The 26136-nt window shown below is 45.5% G+C and overlaps 1 protein-coding gene across 7 annotated transcripts in view; it reads left to right on the forward strand.

The window, feature by feature from the left end:
- The window catches only part of HLCS (holocarboxylase synthetase), a 193205-nt gene that overhangs the window by 45653 nt on the left and 121416 nt on the right, over positions 1-26136 (forward strand). For all 7 annotated transcript variants that reach the window (XM_066259414.1, XM_066259413.1, XM_066259408.1 and 4 more), the window contains one exon: positions 15441-15712. In XM_066259414.1, coding sequence (XP_066115511.1) covers positions 15441-15712 — 272 coding nt within the window. The remainder of the gene's footprint in view (positions 1-15440; positions 15713-26136) is intronic.

A 26136-nucleotide genomic window follows, 5' to 3' on the forward strand; every position in this document is an offset into this window, starting at 1 on the left:
TATTTATTTATTTATTTTTGCATTTTTCTGAAGCTGGAAACAGGGAGAGACAGTCAGACAGACTCCCACATGCGCCCGACCGGGATCCACCCGGCACGCCCACCAGGGGCGAGGCTCTGCCCACCAGGGGGCGATGCTCTGCCCCTCCGGGGCGTCGCCATGTTGCGACCAGAGCCACTCTAGCGCCTGAGGCAGAGGCCACAGAGCCATCCCCAGCGCCCGGGCCATTTTTGCTCCAAAGGAGCCTCGGCTGTGGGAGGGGAAGAGAGAGACAGAGAGGAAGGCGCGGCGGAGGGGTGGAGAAGCAAATGGGCGCTTCTCCTGTGTGCCCTGGCCGGGAATCGAACCCGGGTCCTCCGCACGCTAGGCCGACGCTCTACCGCGGAGCCAACCGGCCAGGGCCCAAACTTTGTTTTGTATAGGAATCTGGGCGCCTTGTATATTGGAAGGTTTTCTACACAAGTAATGGCCAAGGTAATTTTCAAACTAAGGTATTATATGCCTTGTATTACCATCCTGCCCTTTTAAAGTAAGTTATATTTTTTCCTACTTTTGAAAGACAGCATCCCCCTTTCTTTAAAATGCAAAAGACAGGTACCCTAATGACTTGGTAATTTATGTGACTCAGAGGTGCCCCTTAACTTGGATTTCTGCTGCTTCCCTAGTCCCCCCCTCCAGCTGTTACCTAGAATGGCCTGTCTGCTTCTAGCAACCTTCATTAAAGCGAGGTCAGAACTTGCAGCCTCGGAGCCAACACTTTTTACTAAACTGGCCACCAGGGGCTGCTGTCAGAATGGTGAGGCTGAGCTCACCTCCCGAGAGGCAAGTTTACTTTTTCTACAACCAGTAAATTTTGTTAAGCTACCAATCCTGGTTTCAAAACCCAGGTCTCACTACACAGCCTCTAGTCACCAAGCATGCTCATGGCTGTGTCCCTTCCAGCCAGGTATTACGTAGGACCTGGCCACAATTCAAGACCTAAGATTAAGACTTGTGTGTTTTTCATTCAGTGCCAATAAGCTGTTATTAATACACTGATTCCACACATACTGAAAAGTTTCATGAAATGTACTGGGGTTTGTGCTTGGGGAAAGTACTTCCTGCATTTGGACTTCAGGGTTGGGGCCTCCAGAGGAATGGCCCTTGGTGATCAAACTTTGGTTTTTTGGGAAGGTGTTCTTGCCTGGAGTGGCCTTTGCAACAACCCTGTCCAAATGTAGATAGCATGAAGGGTCCTGCTGATTCTACTGAGGTGTGAAATGCTAAAAGTTCTTCTTTGTGGTGGTTTTGTAGTTTGACTTTTTTTTTTTTTTTTTTTACAAAAATTGTGTCTTTGCCCTGGCGAGGTAGCTTGGTTGGTTGAGCAGTGGTTTCAACCATGGTCCATGGACTGGTACTGGTCCATCAGAAATTTCATGCTGGTCCGTGAAAGAGTTAACCATCCTGACTGATGATCATCTTGGTCCTTGTCTATGAAAAAGTTGTATGAAGATCGTTGTGGTGCTTAACTCTTTCACGGACCGGCACAAAATTTCTGGCGGACCTGTGGTTGAAAAATACTGGGTTAGAGCATTTTCCTGATATGTCAAGGTTGCAGGTTTGATCCCCGGTCAGGGCATGTACAGGAATCAGCCAATGAATGCATTTCTCTCTCCCATTCTCTTTTTAAAATCAATGTTAAATAAAGGGGAAAAAAACAAACGTTGTGTCTCTGACGATTCCAGGATTAACAGCCAAGCACAAACACACAGAGAATGTCAGAGCTGGCAGGGCAGTAACATTTCTGGAGCAAATTCCTTCATTTCCCTCCAACTTCTTATTTAAGAAAAATTAAAACTGAAGAAAGGGTGAAAGAATTGTTTAAGAACCCCGTGTAGCCTTTTTGCAGATTTACCCAGGTTGACATTTGGATAAAGGGTCCAGTTTTTTTGAGAACGCATATGTTACTGTGTTTATGTAATGCCCAAAGCACAGGACTCACCCAAGGTTCATGAGAACATGAGCTTTCAGCATCTTTGCTTCGAAGAGTTGACAGGTGAGCGGCACTAGTTTCCACTTGACCCTGGGCTTATGTCTTTAACTGAGGTAAAACCAGTAGCCTACTGGTTTGTAATGGTTCTAGATGGCTGTTGTCACCCTCCTGGGCTGTGGGCACATCCCATCTTCACATGGGTCAACATATTAACTTCTTACAATATAAGAAGTCCTGCATTATACAACATATAAAACATCTTAGAACCATATGCTTTGAGGACTAGTTCATCTTTTATGCCCAACCAAAGCATTCTGCCCCTGGATTGAGGAAAACTTCACTGATGATGACGTCATGAGTTTCAGGATTTATGATTTCTTTCAACTTTCTAACCCAAGTCTTGTGACTTGGAACCTTAGATCTGGTTGCTTGCTTCTATAGGAACTCTTTTTTCTTTTTTTGCAAAGTGAAGTAGTATACAACTGCTCTTGTATTATTTATGTATCAGTCTGCCTCATTAAACTATAATTCAGGATCATTTGAAAGCAAGGACCATATGTGGTCAATCTTTATATCATTTTTCCAGTATTTTAGCCATAGTAGGCATTTAGTAACTGCGTTTTGTTTGAACATTGAAACGGTGTTTTGGCTTTTCCCACTAATGTGTTGTGAAACGCTTCCTCTGTTCCTGTGCTTGGGAGACCCGAGGGGCCTCGGGGGACTGGCCAGTGGTAGGCAGCTCAGTTAGCTTGGACTGACTGCCTAGTCCACTCTCACTGAGTCACCTTTTATTCAGGTATAGCGGGAATTTCGTAAACAACTTTGTTAAACAGTGGGAAAAAGCCAGCTGTTGATGTGCCTGAGGAAAGCTGACAAGATGGTGTTTCAAGAGAAAGTGGGGAGAGTTTTATCTTTTATTCATGTGCTTTCCAGTTGAGAAACTTAAGTATACCAAGTACCTGCTGGTCGGTCAAGCTGCTCCTTCCCATAAACTAGCAGTGCTTTCTGAAACATAGAACATAGACTGTCTCCTTTGAGTACTTGCATGTATATCTGCCCTCTTTTTGCACACTTAGGTGGCATACTCAGTCCCCTACCCCCATGTGGTATTCCCTGGGATTCTCTGAAATTTCCAGAGTGTCATGGTGATAGCCAATTGAACAAATGAAACTTTGTTAAACTAAGACTAGATAGAAAGCTCTCGGCTTTCCCTGAATCTTTGTCAATCTGGCCACTTCTCTTTTAAGGCACCATGTACATTTTAATATTGGAATCCCAGAGTTGGTGTTCTAGTGTTTTGTTTTGTTTTTGTATTTTTCTGAAGTTGGAAACGGGGAGGCAGTCAGATCCCGCATGCGCCCGACCGGGATCCACCCGGCATGCCCACCAGGGGGCGATGCTCTGCCCATCTGGGGCATTGCTCTGTTGCAACCAGAGCCATTCCAGCACCTGAGGCAGAGGCCACAGAGCCATCCTCAGCGCCCGGGCCAACTTTGCTCCAATGGAGCCTTGGCTGCTGGAGGGGAAGAGAGAGACAGAGAGGAAGGAGAGGGGGAGGGGTGGAGAAGCAGATGGGCACTTCTCCTGTGTGCCCTGGCCGGGAATCGAACCCAGGACTCTTGCACGCCAGGCCGACGCTCTACCACTGAGCCAACAGGCCAGGGCCGGTGTTCTAGTTTTTACTGAGGAGTAAACATTTAGGATGAACCACTGCATCTCGAAGCTGACTTACAAATGAGGAAACTGAGGCCCAGAAGAGGCAGTTGCCTCCCAGCTGGTCGGTGGCAGAGTTGTTGCCCTCAGCCTGGGGTCCCCTGCCCTATGCATGGGTCTCCAGAGGGTCAAGGCCAGGCGGACAGATGATGGGCAAATAGTATAGAACGATGGGGCAAATAGGATAGGATGGCGGGCCTTGTGATGTCCTCTAAACCAGTGCATGCCTGGTGCTCCAGGCTCACCGCCTGCTCAGTGTTGTGCGTGTGCACATTCGTGTCTGTGCATGTGTGCCCATGTGCGTCAGCCATGATGCACCACCTTAGGCAGGGCTGGCCCACCAGTGTCCCACTCGCACCCCGAGGGTACAATGCAGAGCTTCCCTGGCTTCCCACGCCATGCTTCTAGCACTGTCAGAAGCCTGTTTGTGTTGGACGGGGACAAATGGAGGGCGTCTTACACAAGCAGGGTTAATGAGGGCCCTAGAGACTCCTACGGATGTTGAGCCCAAACTCCTGAGCCCCGCCAGGGGAAGTTAGCGCGGCTCCGGTTGGGGCGGTGGCTGAGCCCCGATCCGTAAAGCCTCCCTTTCTTTTAGTGACGGCCATGGCTCTCTTTTGGTCCCCTCACTTGTAGAATGGGTTTCACCTCTCAAACGAGCCCATTTGGCCCGGCGGAGGTGTGATGCCCGTAAAACCAGCCTCGTTAGAAACGACTCACTCATTACCTCTGTTTTACGGGTCCACCCCGCCTTTTGTGCTCTTTCGCTAGTTGGCAGGTAACAAAAAATGCAGTAAACCTGTGGCCTTCCAGAGCCTCAGCCTATGAGATGCCTTTATGTCATTAAAGGAATACAGTGTAATAGACATTTATGGAGCGCCTGCTGTGTCCCAGGAATGGGGACTGGAAAATGATGGTGATGAGTGCAGTTTGCGAGCAGCTCCTGGTCCTCAGACTTAGATACCTAATCCCCGCTGTCATAAATCCTTTGGCGTTGCGAGGTTGTCATCTCAGGTCCACTATCTCTCGTCACTAATGAGGGACCAGGCTTTGTAGAAATTCAGCTCGTCACTGGGCTCATGCAGGGCCTTGGGGCTGGCGTGTCAGAGGCAGTCCCTGCAGAGCCAGTCTTCCCCAGACAGCTCTGAGCTACTTTGGGCTCTCTCCTAGCAGGTGTGTTGGCCTCTGTCCAGGCTACCTTGTCCCCTTGTTCTCTGCCCCTTCCTGGACTCTGGTTGCTCTCGGCCACAAGGTTGTGCTGGCAGGAGGTGAGAGAGGTGGACAATCTCTGCCTTCCTCTCTGCCCTCTCGGCTTACAGCCCCTGAGGCAGTTCTGGCCTTCTACTCCCTCAGGCCTGCGGCTGGTTCAGGTGCTTCATGTCCCTGCTGTTTGATCCTCTTAACTCGGCCCTCAGTTCCATTAAGTAGACCTTTTTTTTTTTTTTTTTTTTTTTTCTGAAGTGAGAAGTAGGGAAGCAGAGAGACAGACTCGTACATGGGCCTGACCAGGATCCACCCAGCAAGCCACCAGGGGGCAATGCTCTGCCCATCTGGGCCATTGCTCCGTTGCAACCGGAGCCATTTTAGCACCTAAGGCGGAGGCCATGGAGCCATTGTCAGTGCCTGGGCCAACTTTGCTCCAGTGGAGCTTTGGCTGTGGAAGGGGAAGAGAGAGAGAGAGAGAGAAAGGAGAGGGGGAAGGGTGGGGAAGCAGATGGATACTTCTCATGTGTGCCCTGGCTGGGAATCGAACCTGGGACTTCCACACACCAGGCCGACACTCTACCACTGAGCCAGCTGGCCACGGTTAAGTAGACCTTTGGCCCCATCCTTTTGAATTTGCATTGCCTTGTGAAACCAGAGTGGTGAGCAGTAACTCACTTAAGTGATAAAAACCTGGTTTCTTTGGGCAGGTGTCTTCTTACAGATTTGCCTGTATAGCTACAGCTGGTGAACAGTAGACCATACTTCAAAGTTAAGTCTTCCCAAAGATTTGGCCCCTCCCCTGCCTGCCCTACTCCTACTTCCCTCCTGCCCTACCCCACACACACTTGTCTTGTCACTTTCATAGCTGCATATTATATACAGTTTATATCTTTTACTGTGATGTCTTTTGTGTTTTGATCATAGTAAATAGGCATTTGCTATGTTGCTTCCCTTTGGGTTAGGTCTTCTTGTGAGGAATGTGGGATAGGAATCACAGCAAAGATTTGGCAGGCAGGCCAGGTAGATTCAGTTTCTTGGGTTCAGATCCCAGCTCTATGACTTACTGTGTGCTGTCTGAGGCACCTTGTCTGGACGGTGCACTGGTGCAGAGGCGTCGCCTGCTGAGGATTAGGGTCGGGATGTGAAGCACCCAGCGTGATGCTTCTTGTGGAGTGGGTGCACAGCGAATGAATCTTTATTCCATGTGAAATCTCTTCACTCCACATGAAGAGCTTTCATACCACAGAGCCAGTCTCACATTCATTCACTGAACAGAACTTAAAAGCATTTAGCAGGAGATGCTTCCAGTCACTTCTCTGTCTAGATGGAGAGTCTTGTTCTGAGAAGTCACTGGAGTGGCCCCTCTTGGTGCTGTGCAGGTCAGGCATGGAGGAACCCCGAGGAGAACACAGGCTGCCCCTCATTATGTCCTCTGTGTATGCAGGGTGACTTGATGGAAGGCAGTGGCCTGATGGCAGAGAGGATAGGGAGCTTCTGGGAGAAAAGGGTTGAGACTTTTACCCTGTCTTTTTTAAAAAGATTATGGGAGTCTGACCTGTGGTGGCACAGTGGATAAAGCTTTGACCTGGAATACTGAGGTCGCTGGTTCTCTAAACCCTGGGCTTGCCTGCTCAAGGCACATACGTGAAGCAATTACTATGAGTTGATGCTTCCTGCTCCTCTCCCCCCTTTCTTTTCTTCTCTTGCTCTCTCCTTTCTCTAAAACCAATAAATAATAAAAATCTTTAAAAAGTTATGGTAAAATATATATAATATAAAGTTTTCTATTTTAACTATCTTTAATTGTATAATTCAGTGGCATTAATTTCATTCACAGGGTTCTGCGACCATCCCATTCCCACTATTTCCAGAATGTTTTTTATCACTCCCACAGAGACTGTGTACCCATTAATCTATCACTCCCCAGTTTTCTGCTCCTGGTAACCTCTATTCTACTTTCTGTTTCTATGTGTTAGCTTATTTTAGGTAGTTAATAGAAGCAGAATATACAATATGTGTCCTTTTGTGTCTGGCTTATTTCATTCAGCACAATGTTCTCAAGGAATATTCATATTGTAGCCTCTATCAGAACTTTATTTCTTTTTATGGTGGAATGATATGCCACACGTGGTATATTCCACATTTATATTTATCCATTTGTCTGTTAATTCCTCTGTTGACATTTGAGTGATTTCTCTCTTTCAACTACTGTGAATAGTGTTGTTGTAAACATTGGTGTTCAAGTATCTGGGTCCCTGCTTTTCTTTCTTTTGGGCACATACTTGGAAATTGCTGGGTCATATGATTATTCTTTTTGACTTCTTGAGGAGTTGCCAAATTGTCTCCCCTGCTATTTTGAGCCAGTGTCCGTAGAGTCACTCTGATGAATTAAGGTGAACATAATGGACAGAAGCATTATCCAGGGCCCCACAGGAGATCTCACTGGATTGGTATCAGACTAGATATGAGGGCCAAGATGAGTGTTCTCAAACCCAGATACCGAGGGGCAGACAAGGTGGCACACAGGGGTCCAGCTGTCTGCCCAAGTAATGAGGGCAGTGCTCCTTGGCCTCTGCCAGTTACTGCCATATGGGAATTTCCATTTCTTTAAAGGCAGCAGGAAATCTGATGTGAAATGCCCCGATTTTTATGCGATATTAATTAGTTAAAAATGGATGGACTAAATAAAACATGTCCTCGGGTTTGTTTTTTTTTCTTTTTTTCATTTTTCTGAAACTGGAAACGGGGAGAGACAGTCAGACTCCCGCATGCGCCCGACCAGGATCCACCCGGCACGCCCACCAGGGGGCGATGCTCTGCCCACCAGGGGGCGATGCTCTGCCCATCCTGGGCGTCGCCATGTTGTGACCAGAGCCACTCTAGCGCCTGAGGCAGAGGCCACAGAGCCATCCCCAGCACCCGGGCCATCTTTGCTCCAATGGATCCTTGGCTGCGGGAGGGGAAGAGAGAGACAGAGAGGAAAGCGCGGCAGAGGGGTAGAGAAGCAAATGGGCGCTTCTCCTGTGTGCCCTGGCCGGGAATCGAACCCGGGTCCTCCGCACGCTAGGCCGACGCTCTACCGCTGAGCCAACCGGCCAGGGCTGTCCTCGGGTTTTATCTGTTCATTGGTAATGGTTTACCTGCATGTTTGTGGGGATGAACTGGTTTCAGCAGTGTGTCACTGAAGCTAGAAGCTCCTTCAGGTCCAGACATTCTGGGATGACAGTGCTTAGGGTCGGTAGCTGGTCATATTAGTGGAAACAGGAAGGCTGGGTCTGTAAGAATACAGGCTGGTTCGCAGTGCCATCCAAGGAGGAGTCTGGACAAGTTAGGCAAGTGTCCTTGCCTGGCAATGCTAAGTGTAGTGGTTCTGGAGCCCGGAATAAGAATCTACTGCAGGTTGCTACATGAACAGTCACCTTAAAGGAGGTCAGTCCTCCTCCTTAAGGAGCATCATCTTTTGATGCTGTGAGTCCACGTCATGTGTGTGAAGACACAGAGTTGACATGAAATTGGCTGTAAAATGCTGGTTTGTAAAATACAGGAGTAAGAATGCAGCTGTTTTACTGGAGAAGATGATCTGCTCCTGAGAATGAGACACCCATAAAAAGAACTTGTATTCTACGTCCTTGTGGATTCATTTTCTGGTTTACACAGTTCTGGTTGCCTAGCAACTTACAATATTTATGACGGAAGCACAACTAATCTGATTATTTACAATGAGGCCAATGTGAGATAGAAAACTTTTATAGGTTAAGATAGGGTGTTTGGTGTTTCTTGAGAAGAGGAGGACAAAACACAAACAGAGATGGTAATAAATATTTTGAATCCAATGTGGAATCAGAGGTATGGCTGTGTTTCACTTACTGAATCATCTAGATGGATAAATTTAGCTGATGACATAAGGGTGAGTGAAATGGCTCTAATGAGGTGTAGCACACTATGTGTCTCTGATGTTAGCCGCACTCCCTGTAGCCAATGTTACACTATGTTATCTAACTGCAGCGTAGCCACTTCTGTGCATTTGCACCAAATGTAAGTTACAGCATTGGTTTCTTCAGAAGTTGGGATACTGGTATGCTTTTGGACATTGGCGAATATTGAGTCTTGGGGACTTAAGTTATCGTTCTAGTGTTGCATAAGCTTATTACTATATGCACTTAAAGAAACAACTTAATGTATGATTTATATTCAAGAAAATGCACCTGTTTTGGTGTAATTTGAGACACGTGTACACCCCCAAGTGTCACCACTGCAATCAAGACATAGAACAGGCCCTGGCCGGTTGGCTCAGTGGTAGAGTGTCGGCCTGGCGTGCAGAAGTCCCGGGTTCGATTCCCGGCAAGGGCACACAGGAGAAGCGCCCATCTGCTTCTCCACCCCTCCCCCTCTCCTTCCTCTCTGTTTCTCTCTTCCCCTCCCGCAGCCGAGGCTCCATTGGAGCAAAGATGGCCTGGGCGCTGGGGATGGCTCCTTGGCCTCTGCCCCAGGCGCTAGAGTGGCTCTGGTCGCAACAGAGCGACACCCCGGAGGGGCAGAGCATCGCCCCCTGGTGGGCAGAGTGTCGCCCCCTGGTAGGCGTGCCGGGTGGATCCCGGTCAGGCGCATGCGGGAGTCTGTCTGACTGTCTCTCCCCGTTTCCAGCTTCAGAAAAAAAAAAAAAGACATAGAACAGGCCCTGGCTGGTTAGCTCAGCAGTAGAGCGTCAGCCTGGCATGTGGAAGTCCCTGATTCGATTCCTGGTCAGGGCACACAGGAGAAGTGCCAGTCTGTTTCTCAACCCTCTCCCCCTCCTTCCTTTCTATCTCTTTCTTCTCCTCCCACAGCCAAGGCTCCATTGGAGAAAAGTTGGCCCGGGTGCTGAGGATGGCTTCATGACCTCTGCCTCAGGTGCTGGAATGGCTCTGGCAGCAATGGAGCGATGCCCCAGATGGGCAAAGCATTGCCCCCTGGTGGGCATGTGGGGTGGATCCTGGTCGGGTGCATGTGGGAGTCTGTCTGACTGCCTCTCCACTTCTAACTTTGGAAAAATAGAAAAAAAAGAAAAAAAGACATAGAACATATCCAGAGTCCCACAAGATTCCCTTGTTCTCTTTATCAGTCATTCCACCCAGTGCCCATTCTCGGGCAGGCACTGATCTGCTTTCTCTCGTTGTAGATTAGGTTGGTCTTTCTTGGAATTTCATCTAAATTGAATCATGTGACATACACTCTTCTGTGTCTTTTCATTTTTCTTTCTTTTTCATTTTGATCGGCATTATGTTTTTGAGATTCATCTGTGTTGTTGCATACACGAGTAGTTCATTCCTTTTTATTCCCAAGTCGTTTCATCTTATGGATATGGTGTGACATATATCCATTCACCTGTTGGTTGATGTTTGGGCTGTTTGCATTTCTTGGCTATTATCAGTAAAGTTGCTCTGACCATTCCTGTACAAGTCTTGTGTGGACATGTGTTTTTCATTTTTCTTGGGTAAATACCTGGGAATAGAATTCCTGGGTAATATGGTAAGTGTATGTTTAATTTGATAAGAAAATGCCATACTGTTCTCCAAACTCATTGTACCATTTTATAATCCCACCAAGAGTCCTAGTTACTTCACATCTTTACCAATACTAGATACTGTGAGAATTCAAATCTAGTGGGAGTGTAGTGGTATCTTTGTTTTTATTTATTTATTTATTTATTTATTTTAGAGAGAGAGGAAAGGAGAGTGAGAGAGAGAAACATCGATTTGCTGTTCTACTTATTTATGCATTCTTTGGTTGATTCTTGTATGTGCTCTGACCGGGGATAGAATACGCAACCTTGACATATTAGGATGATTCTCTAACCACCGGAGCTGCCTAGCCAGGGCCTGTAGTCGTATCTCATTGTGGTTTTCATTTGTGTTTCCCTGGTGACGAATGATGCTGGGCATTTTTTTCATGAACTCATTGGCCATCTGATGTTTTCTCTTAGAAAGTGTCTGTTCAAACCTTTGTGCTGATGTTCTAAGTTGAATTGTTTCTTTTCTTATAATTCTGTTTTAAGGATATAAGAATATTTTCTGGATAAAAGTCCTTTGTCGGATACATGTACTGAGAGTAGTTTCTCTCAGTCTTTTGTTTTTTCATTTTTCTTAACTTTACCTCTGGAAGAGGAGGTAAAGTTCTTAATGTTCTTAATTTTTATGTAGTCCAGTTTATCCTTTATTCTCTTATAGTTCATGCTTCTTTTGTTCTATCTGTGAAAAGCTTTACCCTTCCCAAGGTCAGAAAGTTTTTCTCCTATAATTTAATTTTGAACGTTTCAGAGTTTCACGCTGAGGGCTATGATTCATTTCAGGTTAATTTTTATATATTATACATGTATGATGGGGTGTCAAGGGTTTTTTTTGTGTTCATATGGATGTTCAGTTGTTTCAGTACCATGTATTGAAAAGAGGATCCTTTTTTCAATTGAATTACCTTGGCAATTTGTTGAAAATCAGTCAAACACACACACACACACACACACACACACACACGATCCTATTTCTGGACTCCATTTTGTTTCGGTAATCTATGTTGTCTGTGTGCTAGTACCACACTGCCTTGATTACTGCAGCTTTATAATAAATATTGAAATATGTCTTCTAACTTTGTTCCCAAAGCTGTTCTGGCCACTCCAGGTCTTTTCTATTTCTATTTCTATATACGTTTTAGAACCAGCTTATCAATTTCTATGAAAAGAAAACCTGCTAGTAAGATTTTGATTGGGAATGCACTGAATCCATAGAAACAGTTTGGAGAAGAATTGACATGTTAACCATATTGAATCTTCTAATCCATGAACATGATATATCTCTTCAATTATTTAGAATCCCTTTAATTTACAATTCAGGTGTATTTTCTAGTTTTCAGTGTTCAGGTCCAGCACATATGTTGTTTAATTTATCTCTAAGTGTTGTGCTGGTGCACAGAAGTCATGGGTTTGGTCCGTAGTCGGCACATATGAGAAGCGGCCGAGTGCACAACTAAGTGGAGCAACGAGTCAATGCTTCTCTGTCTCTCCTTTCCTTTGTCTTTCTCTCAAATCAATAGTAAAAACAAAGTTTCAGACTCCAAATATTCACAGATAGTGTACAAAAATACACCCAATTTTTGTATATTGACTGTATTTTGCAACCTTGTTGAATTTGGTACTTTTTTTGGTAGATTCCTTGGTGTTTCTCTAATGCTGTGACTATAAACCATTCAGTTTTTGGTTCCACCTAATTTGTATTTAGTTAGCCTGAAATCTTAGAGAAAGGTAAATACTAAATTTTTAAAGTTCAAATATTTAAAAATAGCATTGATTAGAAGATTTTTGTTGATTTCATTGGGGTGGAATTTGATAGCAATGGTTTTTAATAGAACTGATTGGCTTTGAAGTTTACAAATTTCTTTTAGATACTTATGTATCTATATCAAGGCCATCTCTTATTGCCTTTTTGGGGACTTTACCTCTTGGTATACCTATATGTGTCTGTTACTTGTAGAGTTTTTTTTGGTAAGGAATTTACTATGCATTTATATGGTGAATGCTTATTAAGCATGCACTATTTGCTAGATCTGGCCCTGGGTGCGATGGATATAGTTGGGAGTATTTGCTGTTTTTATGAAACTCACATTGTAGCAAGACAGTGGGACCTTGAATAAATGGCTATACAGATTATGAAATTACAATTTGATAGGTGTTTTAAAGTCACTAAGAGTTTATGAAAGAGTCCTCACCTAGATTGGGACAGGCTGTGGGTCAGGGAAGTCTGTCCTAAGAAGTGACATTTTAGTTATGCTTTGGTAGTTGAGTTCAAAGAGTTAGGTACATTTGGGGGTAATGGGGTGGGTAATACTATGTATTTCAGCCCATTTGCCTTGATATATATAATCCAAACATTTTGTTGACAGCATTTCTACGCTGCCTTAGAGATCATTAGTAGAGTTAAGCTGGAAATCATGAATCCTTTTTTCTATACACGGTATCAGCTACTTGTGCAGCTGTCATTGTTGTAACTTGAGTGCATTTGAGGGGACATATTTGGGCAGATTTGCATCAATCAGATAGTAATGCTAATACTTTTTGCACCTAGACTTTTGTTCTCTTGTCCAGGGATAACGAGTGTGGGAGAGCCTGAATACTTCCCCTTTGTACTCAGTTTTACTTGATAGCCTAAAGTTTCATTTGACTATTGTGAATGTAAATATTTAGGAGAATTATGGGTAGCACGTGGTTTTATTTCGTAAGAGGCTTCAGGTCCATTTTGTATCTTTAGATTCTGTTTGTTGTGAGTAATTTATGTAGCTCTGAGTAAATCCTGAAAGATTATGGGAAAGAAGTATAAGAAAAACAAACCTGCATGCCTTGCTTTCATCCATGTTAATTTATTTTGCATACTTGTGCATCAAAGTATTGCTTTCAAAAACAAATAATTGGGAATAATTCTTTAGTAATTAGTAGACACAGAAATGATAATGTAATTCTTTGAGAATCTGCTCCCACTGGAATGCACATAAGAACAGATGATTCAATTTGGCAAGTCAGGTTGACCCACTTTGCCAAAGGGAAGTGTATGTTTGAATTGTTTGAGTGAATTTTCTTAGCAGTTGTCACATGTCACACGCTGCTGTCATTGTCTGTGTACCTGGTGGTGTTTTCTCCTTTGCCCACTGTGGCACTATTTGTGAGACACAGGAAGTGCACCTTACGTATTTCTTAGGTGAACGATGTCTGAATGGTATCGGATGATTCACTCCAGAGGAGACTTCCTTCTTTATTCTGTTCTGTGAGTTCTGTCATGTGCTAGCTGTTCCCTTTTGGTTTCATTTGTTGGCTTTGAATGGGGCACTCACATTGCCTATACCAGCTGAGACACCACTTAGCTCTGTGTTTGGGATAGTGAAAACTAGTGTTAGAGAAAATTCTGTTATATAGATCAATTCACCTCTCTAATTTTGTGATTCACCCTCTTCACCACTTTTAGTTTGCGTAGTATCCTTGTGATATCCAGTCATCCTGGGGAATGTGATAAAGGGAATTGAGACCTGCTCACTCAGTCCCTGTAAGGGCATTGAGCAAAGTTTAAGGAGCTGAGTTGGTCATAACTAGCAGCCAGATCTGAGGTGTAGGCTATGTCTTAGTCAATTCAGGCTGCTAAAGCAGAATAGCCGAGATGGGGCAGCTTATGACAGACATTTACTTCTCATGCTTCTGGGGCCTAGGAGTCTGAGATCAAGTGCCAGCAGGTTGGTTCTGGCGAAGGCTCTCTACCAGATTGCAGACAGCTGCCTCATCTCTGTGTCACCACTTGGTGAGAGGGCAAGGGATCTCTCTGGGTGTCTTTTATAAAGACACTAACCCTATTGATGAGGGCTGCACCCTCATGACCTAATACCTCCCAAAGGTCCCACCTCCAAATACCATTACCTGGGGGATTGGGATTTCAACATTTGAAATTTTGGGGTGACACCATCATTCAGTCCATCCCCATCCTCACCCCTCCCTTGCCACAACAATGGCTTGTTCAATAAAATGTCTCACCTTCTGGTTTTCTTCTAATTGCTTCCTTCTGAAACCACTTAAGTTGTTTCTCTGTCACCTCTATTTTCTGTAAGATGGAAGTGAATTTTAAAGCTTCATTCATTGAACTCAGCTGAATGACATTTTGTCTCTGAAGCAGCTTCTCTGCAGCCACGGGGAGCTTTGGGACTTGCTCCTGATGTGAACAGAGGAATGCGCGCTTTCTCCCTAAAGGCCTGGTACCGCGTGAAGATGGCTAAGTGCCTGTCTGCATGCACTGTGATCGACAGATTTTAGAATGGTTTGTGCAGGCCTGTAGGGACTCCCCCAACCCCTCAGTCAGTTCCCCAATACCCCAGCCCAGAAGGAGGCCTCTGGATCCTATGGGGTCCAAGAGGAAGTTACAGCCTGCAGGGAGGCTCCAAGACTCCTTGTGGCTTCAGGCGGAGGATAGAGGCTCTGTTCTAGGTTATGTAGGTTCGGACAAAGTGGATGTGGTTTTTGGGCACCCCATTGTTTTCCCTGTGTGAAATGTGCTTCTCCATCGTCCACGATCAGTCAGTGGCTCGTGGTGGTCAGCTTGTGACAGGAGGAGGAGGAGGTCCTCTGCAGGCTGAGATCTAATGTTCTGTGTGTGTCTTACTTCTTGGTCTCCCGTGACTTCTTTTGCCTGGGTTTTATTATTTTCTTTTACATAGAATAATGGATTTCCTTTTTCTGTATAATGCACAGAGGGAGAAGCACTAATGAACTCTAGAGCTGAGAGGATTTTGGAGAATTTAGGATAGAAAGAATAATAATAACTCTACTATCCTGGTTTCTGAACAGTTTATTTTTATTGTATAAGCCCATCTAGCATACCTATTGTCTATTGTATAATAGTTTAAATATTCAGCCTATATGAATCTAGCTTTATTGGTCATGAATTAGGAAGTACTCACATTACTTAAATGGCATTTTAAGGAAAAGCTACCATCCTCTAGCCTAATGCCACATTGCAACCTTTCCATTTCTTTCTTTACGATGCAGGAAATCCGAGATCCTCTCATGCAGTGGCTCGGGAAGCGTGTGGAGCCTGCCGGGGCCATAACATCCAGCAAGCTCTCCCTCCAGTTTGTTTCATCCCACACATCTGAGACTGAAGTCACCCCAACTGCTATCCCTGTGGTGACTGACACGGTGGCCTTCTCATCAGAGTATTTTGATCTAGAGATCTACCGACAAAATTTGAAGACAAAACAACTTGGAAAAGTAATTCTGTTTACTGAAGTGACATCCAGCACCATGAATCTTCTGGACGGGTGAGTTGTGGATCCGTGCACATGAGTCAGGTTATGTTGAAGGTTCTCACTAAGCAGTGCTGGGGGGTGAGGAGGGAAAGAAGCCCAGAACAAGAACTCCTAGGAAACCCATGAGCAGGGTGAGTGTGCCCCTGTCCTGGAAGAGTTTAAGTGTAGAAGAGAAATTCAGTGAGCTTCTTTGATCAGAGGTCTGTGTTTTAAAGAATAGGCCGGTGTTTTTTTTGTCTTTTTTTTGGTGTCTAAGACTCTTCTTTTAATCAGGCTTTCAGAATGTGCTTGGGCAAAAGAGCATTATGAAAAGACACGTCTAGCAGGTGGCACTGTTGTTCAAGTCATCATTTTACTTCTGTGTTGTCAGAACCAGTGTTAAACATTTAGTTTGAATTGTTTCACAGGGGTGTCAGGATGGCAGCTTTGAATGACAGACGTGTAAGCTGTGTACAGTTGAAGGAAATTGGAGCTTTGTACTTTGAAACCTGTTTTGGTATGTTCCTGTCCAAGACATTTTTTGAGCACTCTGTAATCCCATGTGAATGTTCAAAATTTACTCTTATTGAAAATTTTCCTTTTTATTCCTTCTGTTTCCTGGACTTTGATTAAAGGTTGAAAAATGGAAAACAGATGAAAGGAAAATTTTTAACTCCCAAATTAGTCAATATTAATTAATACTCTTATTTTGAGATAGTTTTAAAAGTATGTTTCAAGAGAGAGTGACTAAGAAAAGCATCTTTCCTCAATATGGGACTGAAACTGAAGGAATGTATGATCCCCTCCCCCGCCAAAACCCAGATACATAGCTTCTAGGCATTTTCCCCTGTTAGACTGGCAGTGAGGTGCATAATTCGATGTATAGGACACAGGGAAATATTTTAGCCTTTCTTAATAATAATTTCTAGAATTGATAGTGTGTTGATATCAAACAATAAGTTCAGGATTTCTTGACCCTCATACTCAAAGTCATGGAAATGGCAGCTTCTGTGTGCGCAGAGGATGTGGACAAAGAGTTCCTGTAGGGGAATTGGCAGTGTAGGGGGGCAGTAGGAAGGGGAATATGAGCCATGGTAACCACAGTTCTTTCTTTTCTTTTCTTTTCCTGCATTTTTCTGAAATGAGAAGCGGGAAGGCAGAGAGACAGACTCCCACCTGTGCCTGACGGGATCCACCCGGCATGCCCACTAGGGGGTGATGCTCTGCCCATCTGGGGCATTGCTTCATTGCAACTGGAGCCATTCTAGCGCCTGAGGCAGAGGCCATAGAGCCATCCTCAGTGCCCAGGCCAGCTTTGCTCCAATGGAGCCTTGGCTGCGGGAGGGGAAGAGAGAGAGATAGAGAGAAAGGAGAGGGGGAAGGGTGGGGAAGAAGATGGGTGCTTCTCCTGAGTGCCGTGACTGGGAATTGAACCCGGGACATCCACATGCTAGGCTGATGCTCTACCACTGAGCCAGCCTGCCAGGGCTGGTAACAACAGTTCTTGTTTACTGAATTGTGTGTGTTGTCATTGGTACTCCCCCTCTGCTGTTCCTAACCTCTCCTGCCTCCCCCCTTTCCCCCTGCCAATCCCCCTGCTCCCCAGTAGAGAAGAAGCTGCTCTTATAGGTGGAGCAGTCATTGCTTGCCAGTACAAACACTGTGATAATCTTTTCTTACTTGATTGAACACTCTATCCTATCGAGAGGGTGACCCATTATAGTTCCATTTTCTAAATAAAAAAAATCAGGGTGTGCCTGACCAGGCGGTGGCGCAATGGATAGAGTGTCGGGCTGGGATATGGAGGACCCAGGTTCGAGACCCCGAGGTCGCCAGCTTGAGTGCAGGCTCATCTGGCTTGAGCAAAAAGCTCACCAGGTCGCTGGCTCGAGCTAGGGGTTGCTCGGTCTGCTGAAGGCCCGCGGTCAAGGCACATATGAGAAAGCAATCAATGAACAACTAAGGTGTTGCAACGAAAAACTGATGATTGATGCTTCTCATCTCTCTCCGTTCCTGTCTGTCCCTGTCTATCCCTCTCTTTGACTCTCTCTGTCCCTGTAAAAAAAAAAAGTAAAATCAGGGTGCAACATTTAACAAGATTTTGGGAGGTGAAGTGCAGGTAGAAAGCATTGGCACTTCCAGACCATTTTGCTATTTCCGTGGACGTAAGAGAAGAGTATTTTAGGATGGATGATCTGGAAACATTGGAATAATAGTCTCTGAGCTGTGTAGTGGGCAGCCCATGACCAGGAAGCCTGTGAGGGCCCTGCTTGAGTGGGTGGACCGAGGCTTCCATTTGACCAACCAGGTGCGTGGGTTTTCTTCCACCCTGGGGAGCTCGTGTTTAGGATGGAGAAAAATGCCATGCTGGTGCTCTGCTTTAGCACCCTAAAACACTGGTGAGCTCCTTTTTGGTATGGAACTTTTATAAGAAAATAAAAATTCTGTCTTTAGCTGTGTGGGTCTATAAGAGTATATAGCTGAGCTTGATGATAGCGGAGTTAGAAACTTTTGTAGGATTATTTCTGTTTTTACAAAAGAAATATATTTTAACTTTTCCAAGGGCATTGAGGACTCTTTTTTGTTTCTCTTCTTGTCTGGCCTCTGGTAGAGTCCAGAATGTGAACTGACTGGTGGAGAAAGATTGATCCCTCCACTGTGCACAGAGCAGATATTGAATAATTAGTGATTGCTCACCATAACTTATCCTCAGCGTCCTCTTTCCCTGCGCACATGGGTCCTTCCTATACTTATAGGAAGTTACTCACTGCAGCCTAGTGAGTCCATGAGACTGGTGAGAAGTTCCTGGTGGGCTGTAGCTTTTTTTTTTTAGAGAAAAAACTTAAAGAGGTCATGTCTCCTCAGTGCCAAAATGACCCAGAATTGTCCACAAAGGGACCATGGGATAGATAGATAACATATGGCTTATTATTTTCAAAGAGTAAGACCAAAAACATTTCTATAGCTAACATTATATTTAATCCTGCATAAGCTATCCTTATTGGAAACGCAGTGTATTGTGGTAATAATAACAATAATAATAGCCAACTTGGATTGAAAGCTTTTCTCTTCCAGACACTACTTTTATGTACTTTCTACATATCGCCTAATTTCATACATCAGCTTTCAGAGCCTCAGGTCATCATTGGAACAGAGTCAAACTTGATTATCACAGCAGGGTGTGGAATTGTTTCTGTTTTTGCATTTGTAATAATTATATTGTACATCACATCAATGGCTCAGCCAGGCAAAGCAAGAAGGATATTCCAGACCAGGAACTGGATTTGCTCCATGCTTGTTTCTCTCTCTCTCTTTTTTTTTTCTGTATTTTTCTGAAGCTGGAAACGGGGAGAGACAGACAGACTCCCGCATGCGCCCGACGGGATCCACCCGGCACGCCCACCAGGGGCGACCCGCTCTGCCCACCAGGGGGCGATGCTCTGCCCCTCTGGGACGTCGTCGCTCTGTCGCGACCAGAGCCACTCTAGCGCCTGGGGCAGAGGCCAAGGAGCCATCCCCAGCCCCCGGGCCATCTTTGCTCCAATGGAGCCTTGGCTGTGGGAGGGAAAGAGAGAGACAGAGAGGAAGGGGGGGGGGGTGGAGAAGCAAATGGGTGCTTCTCCTATGTGCCCTGGCCGGGAATCGAACCCGGGTCCCCTGCACGCCAGGCCAACACTCTACCGCTGAGCCAACCGGCCAGGGCATGTTTCTCTCTTTATATATATGGCTTCTGTGGCCACTGAGTGGCTGTTGCCTAGTGGACTGGAATAGAAGCAAAATTTAAATTAGATGGAGATCTTTATGATAAAGTTTCTAAAATCCTTTCTTCCTGCCCCACTCCCAACCCCTCAGCACTTGTACCAGCTAAAAATTGGGAATTCTCTGTACGAAAGGAGGAGGTACCTGTTGGTTGCACAGTGGGTAGAGTCTCGACCAGGGTCACTGAAATCCCAGGTTTGAAACCCCGAGGTCGGTGGCTTGAGCACAGGCTCGCCAGCTTGAGTGTGGGGTCACTGGCTTGAGGGTAGGATCATTGATGACCCCATGGTCACTGGCTTGAGCTTAAAGGTCTCTGGCTTGAAGCCCAAGATCGCTGGCTTGAGCAAGGGGTCACTGGCTCGGCTGGAGCCCCCCCCCCCAACAAGGCACATATGAAAAGCAGTCAATGAATAATTAAGGTGACACAACTATGAATTGATGCTTCTCCTCTCTCTCTCTCTTGCTAAAAAAAAAAAGGATGGGAAAGTACGTGTGCGTGGCATTCTGTTGAGTTGACTCTGACCTTGGTGACCCTATGAGTGATGTCCACCAGGCCCTGTCCCCAGCAGCCCTGCTTAGTTCCTATACACTGGTGCCAGTGGCTTCTTTTATAGTGTCAATCCAACTCATAATGGGTCTTCCTCTTTTGCTGCTGTCCTCTATTTTTCTCAGCATTATTATTTTTCCCAGAGAATCCTACCTTCTTATGATGTGCCTGAAGTGGGACCTCTTCAGTTTTGTCTTTTTTTTTTTTTGTATTTTTCTGAAGCTGGAAACGGGAGAGACAGTCAGACAGACTCCCGCATGTGCCCAACCGGGATCCACCTGGCACGCCCACCAGGGGCGACGCTCTGCCCACCATGGGGCGATGCTCTGCCCCTCCGGGGCGTTGCTCTGCCGCGACCAGAGCCACTCTAGCACCTGGGGCAGAGGCCAAGGAGCCATCCCCAGCACCCGGGCCATCTTTGCTCCAATGGAGCCTTGGCTGCGGGAGGGGAAGAGAGAGACAGAGAGGAAGGGGGGGGGGTGGAGAAGCAAATGGGCGCTTCTCCTGTGTGCCCTGGCCAGGAATCGAACCCGGGTCCCCTGCACGCCAGGCCGACGCTCTACCGCTGAGCCAACCGGCCAGGGCTTGTCATTTTTGCCTCCAGTGATATTCAGTCTTCATTTGCTGTAGGACCCACTTGTTCATCTTCTTATCTGTCCAGAGTGTCTGTAGAGCTCTCCTCCAACAACATATTTCAAATGAATCTGTTTTTCTCTATCAGCTTTCCTCACTGTTCTCATTTTAGCCAGTAAGCAGGAGGTGGGGGTAAAGAAAGACATGTCTTCAGAAGTTGCTCATGACATTTGATTGTGTCCTAGGGCCAGAAACTATGGTAACATGACCATATTTACCTAAGAAGAAGGCTAGGAAATAAATGTGGTCTGTATAATCAGCATCCATGAATCCAGTTGAATATTAGAGCTCTAGTACTAAGGAGAAGAGGAAGGTGGAGACTGGAGGACAATTAGAAGTCTTTGTCACAGACATGTGCTTTTTGTTTGCCTGACTGCTAACCAATGTAGCTGTTGCCTGTGCCTAGCCCCAGTGACTGCAGGGTTTGAAATCGTGGGTGGAAGAACTGTTTGAGTGGTGATACTAGTTTTGTTTCACTGCTTAATGTCATCAGAGGTACTTTTCTTATGTTACTATAAATCTAGGAGGATTTGGAAATTTCTCTTCCAGACAAATATTCTGGAGGACATGGTATTTTCTTCAAATGATGTGAACTCAGCTGGCGTGGAGGTAGACACTGAGTGCTTTCATTTGATGTCAGGGTCTGAGCGCAGGCTAGTCGCGAAGCCGTGGACCAGACCTCCACCTCCTGCCCCAGACTGTGAATGTTCATGCTGTGTTGGTGCCTCAGAAGCGGGGAATGGATTCCGGGGGAGCCAACAGCAGAGGGAAATATAGGAGTTGCTTGCTGATAAGTCAGGCAAGGAAGCTGGAGGGCTGGTCCTCCCTAGCCCCAAATAAAAATAAGAAGTGAAAACCATGTGAGCGATGTTTCCCCCAGTAGTATGACGTGCTGTGCTGCCCCTACTCAGTCTGGTGAGAAGAGGTCATTTCACCCTGTGTTCCCTTCTCTGGTCATTTTCTCTGACATCAGTTTCTGATTACATACTGCGTTGTCTACTCTGTTGTCAGGGTAGCACCTTTTGGGTGTAATGCTGATTTTAGTTGACGTTAGATGCCTTTCTTTTCCATTCTGTTTCCTGGTAGGTTTCCCTGTGACCTGTTAGCTCAGCTGGTTGGGTGGAGTTCCAGGGGCGTGGGTTCAGTGGGTCTGGACCAGTGAACTGTCTGTGCTCCATGGTCACGTCTTCCAGCAGCGGACCCAGATCGCCACCCCTACGTGTGAGCTGTCGGTGGTGGTGGGCTCTAGACAAGGGGAGTGGATGGGCCACTGCTGAGCCATCATCCCTATTGGACAGCACCTCCGGGCGCTCACTGTGCCCTGGTGGGGCTGGTGGCATGGCACACCTGTTCAGTCTTCTGATGGCAGTGATGGACCCTCTGCTGTGAGGAGGGCATTAAGCTGGACAACAGAGCTCAAGGGTCACTGTGAGCGTTTGGAAACGTCTTTTATTTGATTTACAGTATCTTTTCTGACGACTTGTACCAAGTCTCTGTCGGATACTGAAATGATCCATGTCAAGCAGATGATGTGGTGAGCCAGATGATCACAGACGTATTTATGTTCATTGCCTTTGCATTCCTGTACACCAGGGGTCCCCAAACTACGGCCCGCGGGCCACATGCGGCCCCCTGAGGCCATTTATCTGGCCCCCATCGCACTTCTGGAAGGGGCACCTCTTTCATTGGTGGTCAGTGAGAGGAGCATAGTTCCCATTGAAATACTGGTCAGTTTGTTGATTTAAATTTACTTGTTCTTTATTTTAAATGTTATATTTGTTCCCGTTTTGTTTTTTTACTTTAAAATAAGATATGTGCAGTGTGCATAGGGATTTGTTCATAGTTTTTTTTATAGTCCGGCCCTCCAACAGTCTGAGGGACAGTGAACTGGTCCCCTGTGTAAAAAGTTTGGGGACCCCTGCTGTACACCCTCCTTCAGCTGGCCCTGGATGTGCCACTTGTCATTTGTAAAGAATAATTTGTTTCCTTATTAAATAAGTTTATTTCCTTGACATTGATTTAGTCCTGTGATTTTTTTAAGCTTAACATTTGCCTTCATCATTCACGGAATACGTGTGGATGGAGTGTGTCTTGTATGCCCGGCTGTGTGCCAGGTGCCGGAGAGGGACTGATGGAAGAGGTGCCCTCCTTCCTCTGTGCTCCGGAAGAAGCTAGTCCCAGTGCACGTTCAGTTCCTGTGGTTCTGTGCACCTGCTGGGCTGAGCGCCGGGTGCGGGGCAGAGAGAAGTGGACTAAGTAGGTAATGTGATACCGGGAGAGAGGTGGATGGGTCTGTCAGTTTTTTTGAGCAATTATTACTGTGTGTTAGGTGTTGTTCCTGATGCCAGAAAGCTCAGTCTGGCAGGGAAATGATGGAACTGGAGCTGTGTCACATCACTGACTAGCTCTGTGGCCTCAGCAGCACTGCCCCCTGGGTGAGAGTGCGTTAGGGCTAGATGTCCCCTGGGTACTTTCATTTCTACTTAGACCAGGTGACACTCCCAGCCAGCGTCTGCTACCCAGAGAGCCTGTCTGTCTCCTAGTCCCCTCCAGCATCTTATGCAGGCCTGCACTGGTTTTCTGAAGCGTCTCTTGGTGGTTGAGGAAACCTTTTATGAAAGACAGTTGACCTCTATAACCAAAGGCGCAGAAAAGGGAAAACAAACCCATACGATCATCTTAAAAAACACATTTTGGGGGAAATGGCATCGAGGAGAATAGCCACCACCGTTTAAGAAAGAAGGTATTTTTGTTTCAGAATTAGGGGCCAGTTCCAGCTTTTCACCTTTCCACATGCGTTTCTGGTCAGCCCCGAACAGCTCGTCACCGTTTCCTTCTCTTCTGACTTTGCTTCCCTCCCTTGCCACTGCGCACCCTCCTCCCCGAAGTCCAGGCCTGAGAGGACAGAAATTGGGCTGGAACTAATTTAATGGCTGAGTGACCTCACAGTAGAGAAACAGCCGGATCCTAATAGGGGTCTTTGTCTACATTTTCACCCTGGCTGGTAGCATGCCAGTCAAGAGTCAGGCTAGAGACACAGGTGGAAGCGATTAGACCTGTCATAAAGTTTGAAAAATTGATTCTGGAGGCGAAGTGAATAGATTGAACTTGACAGTGTTGTCCTAAAGATTCTAAGGGAAAATTCTGTAGTTTAATTTTAAATCCCTTGATTATTCATTAGGTTTCCAGATGGCTTTTGTTGATGTTTTACATATTAATGCCTGTATTGTGTTATTGGTGTTCTCTTAATGTGCACATAGGTAATGAGCAAGGAATAAATAGTTGGGTAAGTGTCCCAAATTAATGGGATGTTAGCGTAATTGTGAAATAAAGGGTTTTTAAGAAGTTGATTGCTTGGGAATAATTAGCGTGAGCTTTTTCATGGGCCAATTTGGTACTTTTAAAGTGAAAATTATTGGAGAATTTTAAAGAAAGCTTCATTTTAATGTTTATTTTTAAATTAAGGTTTAGAATATAACTCCAGCCTTTGACTCAGGTGGTCATGACTAAAGGGTTGTTCTCGCAAGTTCTCCATCAAATGCATTGTGGGTTTTTTTGGGGGGGGGGCCCAATTCAATACCTGATTGTTAACTTTTCACACACAAACTCCTGGAATTGAATTATAAAGTCACCTATTGTTTTCCAGAGATCCTCCACATTCATTTTTATTGTGTGTTATAGGATGTTTATTTTTACATTTTATAACTGATTTAAAAAAGGGCAAATGTGTGCCGTTTTAGGGTGGTTACAGTGAGCCTTTTTAGATGACATTTTCTTTAGAATTGGACCTTCTCTCTCTCTCTTAACGCTGAACAACATTTACCTTTTGGTCGACCTGCAAGGTCTCGTGTTTTGCTATACAGAAGAGTGAATGAAGGCATCTGCCAAACCAATGCCACCCCAGTGTCAGACACCATCTGCCCAGGGACCCGCAGCCATAGCAGGGACTCTGCTGGGATCGAAACAGCAGGCACCTTCCTCTGGAACCCTCTCCTGGACCCCGGCCCAAGCTTTGCATGTTCTCAGCGGTCTTAGTCTTTTGCGGGTAGACCAGACTGTTAGGGAAAAATAACCCCCAAAACTAGATACCATAGTTCGATATCCATTGTGGGAGGTGGTTGGAAAGACTACTGTTTCTCCATGTTCACTCATTTTGCATTACTGAGGACCTCATCTCTTGGTTTGTCCTCGGGTCTTAGGTCTTGGGGTAGGATATCACTGCCGTGGGTTCCACCTTTTACTACGTGGCTTTCTAGGAAAATCAGTAACTTTTCAGGCCTCCATGTTCTTGTCTGTATGATGTAGTTGGTAACAGTCTCTGCTGTTTTCTTTTCTTTTCCTTTTTTAATTAGGTGACCAACTTTTTACAGTGAAAAGGAGGACAAAAATAAGTTGAAGAAAATAATATTGTAAATAAAAGAAACTTTTTATTCATTGTAACAATAATACACTATAATATGATAAATGCATAATAAAAACATTTGTAATATTTTATATTGTAATTATGCTTACATGCCTATTAATTTTTAATAATAATTGTAAGAAAAAAGTACTCATTTAGATACAAATATGTCACATCACAGGCAATGGATCGACTGCATCAATTGAATACGGACATTTACAGATGAATCTTCCAATATCAAAAAGGAGGACATGTAGGAGGACACTTTTCGAGGGAGGACGAAACTTACAAAAGAAGGACTGTCCTCCCTAAAGGAGGACGATTGGTCACCTTATTTTTAAGTTTAGTCACTCAGCTAAGGTCTCTTTAGCACCAGCTGTGTGCACAGTAGGGAGTGTGGCAGCCCTGGGCCCCTCCTTTGGGAGCCTGAATGCCATCTGTCTGGGGCAGGTTGAGGGTGTGTTGACATAGGTCTGCAAAGCTCTTAGCTCACATTTATTGAGCTCTTATCATTGTTTTAAACTTTGGATGTGATTTCTTTTTACCTTCTCAGTGCCTTCTTCAATAGCAGTGCTGTGAGTGCCCATGAAACAGATCGGCATAGTCTTTGCCGCATGTGCTTTGTTGGGATAGAGTTTTTGTTGAAAATTTCAATAGCTTTTTCCTGACATATGTGAAGCGTGATGGCTCATCATCGGTTACTATTTTGTTTAAAAAAAAAGTGGGCCCTGGCGGGTTGGCTCAGTGGTAGAGCATTAGGCTGGCATGTGGATGTCCCAGATTTGATTCCAGGTCAGGGCTCACAGGAGAAGCACCCATCTGCTTCTCCACCCCTCCCCCTCACACTTCTCTTTCTCTCTTCCCCTCCTGCAGCCATGGCTTGATTGGAGCAGGTTGGCCCCAGGCACTAAGGATGGCTCCATTGCCTCCGCCTCAGGCACTAAAAAAGAGCTTGGTTGAGAGCATGGCCCCAGATGGGCAGAGCATTGCCCCCTAGTGGGCTTGCTGGGTTTATCCCAGTCAGGGTGTATGTGGGAGTTTGTCTCTCTGCCTCTCTACCTCTCACTGAATAAAAAGAAAAAAAAAAGTGTTGTTTTAGACCAACTTTTTGTGGAA

The sequence above is a fragment of the Saccopteryx bilineata genome, chromosome 2 (assembly GCF_036850765.1).
Source record: "Saccopteryx bilineata isolate mSacBil1 chromosome 2, mSacBil1_pri_phased_curated, whole genome shotgun sequence".
Classification (NCBI taxonomy): Eukaryota; Metazoa; Chordata; class Mammalia; order Chiroptera; family Emballonuridae; genus Saccopteryx; species Saccopteryx bilineata.